The sequence below is a fragment of the Pristis pectinata genome, chromosome 4 (genome assembly GCF_009764475.1).
Source record: "Pristis pectinata isolate sPriPec2 chromosome 4, sPriPec2.1.pri, whole genome shotgun sequence".
Lineage (NCBI taxonomy): Eukaryota > Metazoa > Chordata > Chondrichthyes > Rhinopristiformes > Pristidae > Pristis > Pristis pectinata.
In genome coordinates, this window is record NC_067408.1 from 63,103,405 (window position 1) to 63,112,689 (window position 9,285).

Consider the following 9,285-nt stretch of genomic DNA (forward strand, 5'->3'; position numbering starts at 1 on the left):
GGATTTAGCTGAGGCCTCTGTGGAGGCCTAATTGTTTTGGATCAGATAGGGAATGATCACAAATATCGTGGTAATTTACATCATGACTGGAGCACAGCAAATGTGGTACCCTTATTCAAGAAGGATAGCTAAGATAACTACAGGCCTTTGAATCTAATGTCAGTGGCATGGAAGTTATTGGAAAAAAATCTGAGGGACAGGATTAAGCTGCACCTGGAAAGGCAGGGATTAGTCAAAGATAGTCTGTATGATTTTGTTAAGGGGAGATCCTGTCTGACAGATTTGACTGAAGTTTTTGAGGAGATACTAAAAATGTATAGATGAGGTTGTATGGTGATGTAGTCTACATGGACTTCGGTAAGGCCTTTGACAATGTTCGAAATGGAAGACAGGTCCAAAAGGTTAGAGCCTGTGGGATCCAGGAGAAGCTGGCAAATTGGATCCAAAATTGGCTTGGTAATAGGAGGCAGAGGTTGATAGTGGTGAGTTATTTTTATCATTGGAATCCTGTGATACTTCCCTTCATTAGTTGGGGAACAGAACATAAGAGGAGGGAAGTTTTGGCACAATGGTCAGGCTATAGCTGGAATATAAGGAAGACACTGTTAGGTACATTAATGATTTGGATCTGAATATAGCAGGTATGATTATTAAATCTGTAGATGACATAAAACTGGTAATGTTGCTGATAGTGAGGAGTATAGTTATAGGCTACAGAATGATATTGATCATATCAGTTGGGCAGAGCAATGGCAGAGGGAATTTAATCCTGATTAAGTGTGAGGTGATGCACTTTTGGAGGATGACTAAGGGTAAGACATACACAATGAATGGTAGGGCCTCAGTGAGTATTAAGAACTTGGGGATATAGGTGTATAAGTCCAAGGTTCCTTGAAGGTAGCAGCACTGTTTGATAAGGTGGTAAAGACAGTGTAGGGGATGATTCCCTACATTAGCTGGGCATAGAATATAAGGGCAGGGAAGTTTTGGTACAATGGTCAGGCCACAGCTGGAATATCATGTGTAGTTCTGGTTGCCACACCCTAGGAAGGATGTGATTGCACTGGAGAGGGTGCTGAGGAGACTCACCAGAATGTTGCCTGGGATGGAGTATTTCAATTATAAAGAGAGATTGTATAGCCTGGGTTTGTTTTCCTTGGAGTGAAGGAGGCTAAGGGAGGACCCGATAGAGGTATACAAAACTGTGAAAGGCATAGATAGATAGCAGGAAATTTCTCCCCATAGCAGAGGTACCTAATACTGGAGGGTATAGATTTAGGATAAGGGGTTAAGAGTTTTAGAGGGGGATCTGAAGAGGAATGTTCTCACCCACCACCCACTAACTGCATGAGCATTTGAATTACCAATGCAAAGAAGGCTACAGTCCAAATGCTGGTAAATGGGATTAGTATAAATGGGTACTTGATGGTCAGCATGGACATAGTGGGCTGAAGGGCCTGTTTCTGTGCTGTATAACTATATGACTCTATAATGTAAATATTCCACATGTCAACTGCATTAAAATAAACAAAACTCAAACTTAGAAAACCGGTCATAGCTTACAGTAAGTGGACTGGTAACTAGTTCAAGCAAAGATTTCACTTCAATCTCGTAGGTGAAAGAAACCAGCAGTACCCCTTCCTAACCGGGACGAATGAGGTTTATGACGTCTACCAGTTTCCCTCTTGCTCCCTAATTCATACCCAATCGTGTGGGAACCATGCTGATTGGACCAGGTTTGTGAGCTTCCTTCCACTGCTTCAGCTCCTCCAGTTCCTTGTTGGCCACTGCAATAAAAAGCACCAGTTTTATTCCAAGACTGCCAAACGAGCCCAATAAATGGCATGTGAATGGTGTGTATTCAATTGTTAAGATTCCTTTTGCAGTGCACCAATCTAAATGGCAACTTAGCTGCAGACAATACATGCAACACAAATTCACTGAAAGGAAGAGAAGTGAAATTGGTTGTTATAACGTTCCTTTCACACATCTTAATCAGCTTCTGTGTTTAGAACAGTATGAACACAGAGCTCGCATTTATGCAATGGGTTTAATGTTGCAATTGGAGAAGTTGTAGTGACATGAGAAGGTAATGTAATGCTAGAATGAGAATAAGTTAGAAGTGAATGCTGTACTGGGAGAAAAACTAGTTCAGCATTAGGCAATGGGTATCCATGAGCTGGAGAAAATTACAACACTAGAACTTTAGAGGAGCTCTGGCTTACAGAGGGTGAAAGGGCAAGAGAGCATTGGAATTAGGAAGTAACAAAAAGACAGATAAGCGTTGGAGCAGTAGATTATCAAGTTAAAATTACATTACTTTCTTTACTTAAATACTTACTCTGCTGTATCTGAGATCGCTTGCTCTCATTTGGTGCAATCATTGAATATCCACCTCGACTGTAGATTTAAAAAGAGATAATTTTTTTGGGTAAATTGTATTAGAAAGAAAGGTTAGACTTTACTTCATAGGGAACAGGTTTAAGTGATAGGGGCCATGGAGTCCAAGGCTTTGGTCTTCTAACAGGTAGGTCCTCTGTGTAATTACTCGAAAATCAACAACCTGTGGAAAGAGAACATAGTTAATGTTTCAGGTCTGAAGCCCTTCACCTCAACTGGGAAAGAGAGGAAACAAGTTAGTTTTCAGTAGCAGAGAAAGTGTGTGTGTGTGTGTGTGTGTGTGTATGTGGGGTGGGGGGGAATGAATAGAACAAAGGGAATAGCTCTGATAGGAGGTGAGCAAATGACTCATTATGGCAGTTCGAACACATTGTGCTTCTTTGTCTGTGTACCACATTGTTAACAGCAAGGCTGTGGGACGTGCCCAATGGAGCGAACTATATTAATAGAAAGAGTGAAAACAAGTTAGTTTTCAGTAGTATGAAGGTGGGGGAGGGACGGGCAGAACAAAGGAAATATCTCTGATTGGGTAAGACCAGACGCGTCAATGAAGAGGGTGCAGAGGAGATTTATCAGGATATTTCATGGGATGGAGCGTTTCAGATACGAGGAGAGACTGGATAGGCCAAGGGGGGACCTGATGGAGGTATACAAAATTATGAGGGGCAGGATAGGGTAGGCAGTAAGAAAGTTCTCCCCATAGCACAAGCATTTAAAACCAGAGGGTATAGGTAAAGGGTGAGGGTTAAGAGATTTAGAGGGGATTTGAGAAAGAACATTTTCACCAAGGCAGTGGTTGGAATTTGGAACGTACTGCCTGAGGAGGTGGTGAGGACAGCTACTTTTGCAACATTGAATAAGTATCCAGATGAACACTTATATCGCCAAGGCATAAAACTATAGACCGAGAGCTGGTAAATGGGATGAGTATAGATGAGTACTTGATGATTTGCATGGACAGGGTGGGCCGAAGGGCTATTCCTGCACTGTAGGTTCTATAACTCAATAACAGTAAGAAGTTAATTGTGCTTCTTTACCTGTGTAACGTGTTACTAATAGCAGGACTATGGAACACATTCAGCAGGCCAGGCTACACTAACAGAGAGCCAATATTATAGACGAATGTCTGGTAGAAGTGGCCAGTTCTTGTTACTTCCAATCAATTGTACTGCATTTGGTATTTGCAACACTGTCTCCTCTACGTTGGAGAAATCAAATACAGATTGGGTAATTGCTTTGCAGAGCGTCTGCTTTCAGTTCGCAGGTGTGATCCTGAGCTTCCTGCTGCCTGCCATTTTAATTCACCATTCCACTCCCACTCTGACACATCTGTCTATAGCCTCCAGCATTGTTACAAAGAGGCCCAACACAAACATGAGGAACAACAACTCATCTTCTGTCCAGGCATGTTTACTGCCTTCTGGACTCGATATTGAATCCTCCAACTTTAGGTAACTCGCTCTTTTTTCCCCATCAAAACTGGCTATTTCTGCCTGCCACCCATCTGTGACTTTAGCTCAGTTTTTTTCTCTCCCTTAGTATCGCTTGGCCGGTAGGACAAGTCCCACACCCCAGCTATTAGCAACACATAACACAGGTATAACATGCTTCCAACTGCCACATTAAGTCAGTTGGTCTCACCCTATCGGAGTTATACACTTTGTTTTATCCATCTGTCCCCCACCTTCTCTGCTACTGAAAACTAACTTGTTTTCTTTCTTTCTCAGTTCTGGTGAAAGATCTCAGAGCTGAAACATTAGCTCTGTTTCTCTTTCTTCTTGACTGGCTGAGTATTTCCAGCACTTTCTGATTTTATTATACAATCTATACCTCTATTTATCCAGAGGTAACCATATAGAATCTGCTTCTGTCTACTTTGTCTATCTATGCTTTCAAGCACCCTCATCATGCCGCTTTGTAATCTTTGTTGGCCTAATGAAAAAGAAACATCTTTCTTTTTATTCCCTCATACCTATCTCTATTCACCTTAACGTACTGAATGTTTCATAAAGTGAAAGGCATTTATCAGAGAACACCTTCTTCACTTCAGCTCTAGTGGTAAAGTCCCTAAATTCTCACTTGTATATTTACATAACACACTTGGCGATTTGGGAACAAATCCACATTGTGTTTCTTCCATCGCTTTAATATCCTTCTTATGCAATCTATCATCAGTACACAACAGTACAACCCTTAGTGACTAAGTATTGTCTAATGCCTGGCCAAATCCAGCCTTACTTCTCTGCCATTGTATTTCATGTCTCCACAAACAAAAAAAACCCTCCCATTTACCCTCTGTAGCATGTGTAACAGTGGTTGTAAACAAAACTGCTATTTTACGACCCCTTTAAGAATGGTGTCATGTGACAAACTGCTCTCTGGGCTGTCATAATGTTTATTAAGTTTCATGGTTAGGCCAATAAGAGCCCTTGGAACCACACACATTTTATTTGGGCTTCTTGTGTCACACATTGTCTTGTGTCTGTACTTCTGCAGTGGAATGCGTCAGAGGTTACGAATTCAATACTATGCTCTTTTTTATGATCTGATGTACATTTCTTAACAATAAAGAAGACTCAGAGGAGTAAAGTGTATCTTTTCCTCCATTCCAATTAAAATCTCTTATTTTTTGTTTCCCTAATGTCATTTCCAAAAGGGATTCCTTGAGTTTTCTATCCAATATCTATTCATCTTACCGAACCGCCAATACCTTTAACAATTTTCAAGCTCATGGGCTTGGTTATGGTAGTGTAGCGGTTAGCGTAACGCTATTACAGCACCAGCGACCCGGGTTCAATTCCGGCTGCTGTCTGTAAGGAGGTTGTACGTTCTCCCCATGTGTCTGCGTGGGTTTCCTCCGGGTGCTCTGGTTTCCTCCCACATTCCAAAAGACGTATGGGTTAGGAAGTTGGCGCCGGAAGCGTGGCGACACTTGTGGGCTTCCCCCAGAACACTCTACACAAAAGATGCATTTCACTCTGTGTTTCAATGTACATGTGACTAATAAAGAAACCTTATCTTATCTTATCTTATCTTATCATTTTGGTGGAATTAATATTTTCCCCAATCCAAATCATGGCCGAAAGCCAAAATATAGATGGATGAGAAACACCACACCACAATTTTTAAGCTTACTCGTTGATTTGTCCTCCAACCGTCTCCTTCTGCCTGTGGCCACATTTCTCTTGATTCCACATGGTGTAATCTTTGTTGTGTCTCTTTGGTGGAATCTTATGCAATGCTTTAACATTTCCTGTGTCTATCCTCCAAAGTGTAAGGTAAAGTTGGGTAACTTATCAATTCAACCTGTATTCTGGACCCAGGAAAGACGATTTCCCCATTTCTTCAGCACAATAGCACTGCAGTTAGTGCAGCAGCCTCACGGCTCCAGAGAACCCAAGTCTGACTCTAATCTCAGAAGTTGTCTGTGTACAGTTTTCATTTCTCCCTGTGACACTGTGGGTTTTCCCTGGGTGCTCTGGTTTCCTCCCTGCTTGTTGTTTGGTGAATTGGCCACTGTAAGTTGTCCCTAGTGCAGGGACATAGCAGGAGAATTGTGGGGGAGGGGGGAGAGGTATTACTGAGCATGTTTAAGAGAGTAGATAACAGGGAAATGACAATTGCAGGGGATATGTTGCAGGATGGCTCGGAATCCAAAAAAATGAGTACCATTTTTTTCCTTGCTGAATCTGGAAGATCACTTTGTAGGTGGGATCACAAATCTGAATGAGACTTCTACTTACTGGGAGATCTGCCCTGAATCCTCTGAAGGTGGTGATTTGCGTGGACATAGATGAGGGCACCGGCCCAGGGGCATAAGAAGGACACTTAATTCCTCACTAGTAGCAAGGTTTGGGATAGCAGTGTTTTTGCTACTATGTCAAAATTGTTGCAATTTAAAAATTAATGGGAGGAACTCTGCCAGGGATCATCCCGACACTCCTTCCCCACACTCCCTCCCACCCTCCCCCCCCCCCGCCCACACTCCCTCCCCCTTCCCCACACCCCATTCCCCCCACACTCCCTCCCCATTCTAGTCAGTGAAAGTCATTGGGCTAGTGCTGAGAGGAGGTTTTCCTGGGTGCTATCTCGAGGTAAAGGGTCGGCCGTATGGAACTGTGAATGATTACTCCTCTCCCGAATGCTGCATAAATGCAAGCGGTTGTTGTTGCATTTCGCCGGTGGCGCTCTGTGTTCCATAACCTGGAGCGCTCTCCTGTGAGTCATCCCGCTCACCTTTCTCCCTCCCACAAACTCGTTGCTGTCAAGTTTCAATCTAACAAGAGACAGAGCCCCGCGGAAACGAAACTGAAACTTCAGTGACATTACTTAACTATATTAGTTCAATGAAAATATTACTGTTGCTTATCTAAACGTAAATCACAGCAGGAATATAAAGAGGCAATCTTTAAAAGTTTTATATTGCATTACTGATGTTTAACTACTTTATATCTGAGCGTCTACTTTGCATTTGTCAACGCAAAGTATTTGTAGCCTGAGACAATCTTCCTCCTCACCTCTGCACAAGTGTGTCTCCCACACCGAGGTAACGGAAGATCTTGTACTTACTACTGTGGCCGGCCCGCCTCGGGCTGGGCTGGTCTGTTCTGGTCGGTTCCAAATTCCGGCTCTTCCAGCTCGGTACCCCGACTGTCTCCCGGGTCACCTGGCTGGACGGTGAGGTCGCCCCGTGCCGACGATGTCCTCATCCCGCCAGCCTGTCCCAGCTGAGGGGTATAAAGTCTCCTGTTGTAGGACATGGAGTGAGCTTGCGGAGTGCCGGCGGTCGACTGGCGGCAGAGGGGAACAGCCCGGTGAAGTTAATCAGCCAGAGAGATTCTCGACATCTGAACGTATTTGCCAGCTCTTGGACACGCAGATGAAGAATACCCTGAGATCCCTGACTGCATCAGTGACTCAACACAGTGGGCGTTTCCACACACAATGCACAAGAAGGGGAAGTCTAAAGGGAATATTACACTGGAGTGTCTCCTAGTGCTCCGGATCCCTTCGCAGGTACAAGAGAGCTAGTAGAGTCGATGTCATAGAAACAAAAAATCTGCTGGAGAAACAAACAAGAAGCTGGAGGAACTCAGCAGGTCAGGCAGCATCTATGGAGGGAAATGGGCAGTCGATGTTTCGCGTCGAGACCGTTCATCTGAACTGAGACCAAATAAAGGGTCTCCACCCTAAACGTCAGCAATTCCTTTCCCCTCCACACATGCTGCTCGACCTGCTGAGTTCTTGTTAAACCTAGGTGGATGATGGGAAGTTGGAACCAGGTGGGAGAGGATGATGAGTCTGGGTAACAAGGAAGGGAGGGATAAAAGGGAGGGAGACCCTGGGTGGACTGGTGAGAGTGGGAGAGGAACACAAGGGGAGTGGGTTACCTGAAATTGGAGAATTCAATGTTCATACCATTGGGTTGTAAGCTACCCTAGTGGAATATGAGGCGCTGTTCTGCTAGTTTGGCTCCACCATGGCAGTGGGGAAGGCCGAGGACAGGCAGGTCGGTAGGGCAGGGCAGCTGAATGGGAAGGGCAGTTAAAATGACGTGCAACTGAAAACTCAAAGAATGCAGGTGTTCTGTGAAACGCTTGCCTAGTCCAAGCCTGGTCTCGTTGATGCAGAAGCCACACCGTGAGCAGCGAATACAATAGACCGGGTTAGAGGAGATGCATGTGAATCTTTGTCTTACCTGGAAGGACTGTTTAGGTCCTCGGATGAATGGTGAGGGAGGGGGCGAAGGGACAAGTGGTCCACCTCCTATGGCATGTTAAAGTGTCAGGGGACATGGAGGGGTGGGTGGAGATAGATGAGTGGACCAGGGAGTCACGGAGAGAGTGGTCCCTGACAGATCAATGCTAGCAGTCAGATTCACATCCTTCGTCATCTCCCTTTTTTTTTAAGAAGCTTTGTGGAATCAAATAGTTTGAAGTAAATCCCAGTTTATAAAGAAAGTATGTAGAGAAAATAAAAACTTGTATTTATACAACAGTGCTTTCTGCACATTCAAATAACCTGTTGTAAGGTAGGAAAAGCACCAGCCAATTTTTGCACACTAACCTCCCACAGAAAAGTGAAAATAGACAGTTAATGTTTTCTTCTTGATGATGTTGGTTAAGGGAACAATATTAGCCAGAACACAAGGAATATACCCTGAATTTTTCAACACACTGCCATAGGATCGTTTATATCCGCCTGAAGTGTTAGTCAAAATTTCTGTGTTTGTGTGTCTGAAATTGAACATAAGTCCACGACCATCTGACACACAACTAAGAGTTCTACTAATTGAGCTGGAGATGACATTTATTGATATCAGTGAAACCAAATTTTGAACAACCTTCATTGGGGATTTATTTGTCTTGACCAAAGAAAACCTTGTAGGTGACAGTTCACTAATGTGAGGAAGCCATGGTAAACATTAATTAATTATTTAATAGGCGCGCGCATGCGCGCGTGCACGCCCCCCAGGTGGACTAACATTTTTAATTTTTAGCAACACAGCTTAGGAGGAATGTCAAAGACTTTATGAGGATGCAGAAGAGACTTACTAGCAAGGAACAGTGGGCCAGTTACTTGGAAAGATGGGAGGATTTTTTGTCAGAGCAGAGATCTAGAGCAGTTTTTCAAATCATGAATGTTTTTGATAAGCCAATAAGGTGTGCCAAGGGTTGGCAACCAGAGAACATAGTTTTTGGGCAATTGGCAAAAGAAGCAGAGTGGAGATTCTGTTCTGCAGCAAGCTGCTATGATCTGAAAGGATATCAGAAACAGATTTAATAGTAACTTTTAAAATGGATGGAAAAGCAAAAGAAAACTGGAGGGAGAAACAGGACTATGGGGAAAGAGCAGAGAGAGGGACTAATTGTGTAGGAGTGAAAA

At 43.6% G+C, this 9,285-nt stretch overlaps 1 protein-coding gene across 1 annotated transcript in view; it reads right to left on the bottom strand.

The window, feature by feature from the left end:
• Positions 1-7,376, bottom strand: part of epsti1 (epithelial stromal interaction 1) — a 31,498-nt gene extending 24,122 nt beyond the window's left edge. Inside the window, exons 1-3 of the mRNA XM_052014243.1 lie at positions 6,970-7,376; positions 2,342-2,400; positions 1,704-1,787 (exon numbers count right to left, since the gene is read on the bottom strand). Coding sequence (XP_051870203.1) covers positions 1,704-1,787; positions 2,342-2,400; positions 6,970-7,160 — 334 coding nt within the window. The 5' untranslated portion in view covers positions 7,161-7,376. The remainder of the gene's footprint in view (positions 1-1,703; positions 1,788-2,341; positions 2,401-6,969) is intronic.
• Between the last annotated feature and the right edge of the window lie 1,909 nt (positions 7,377-9,285).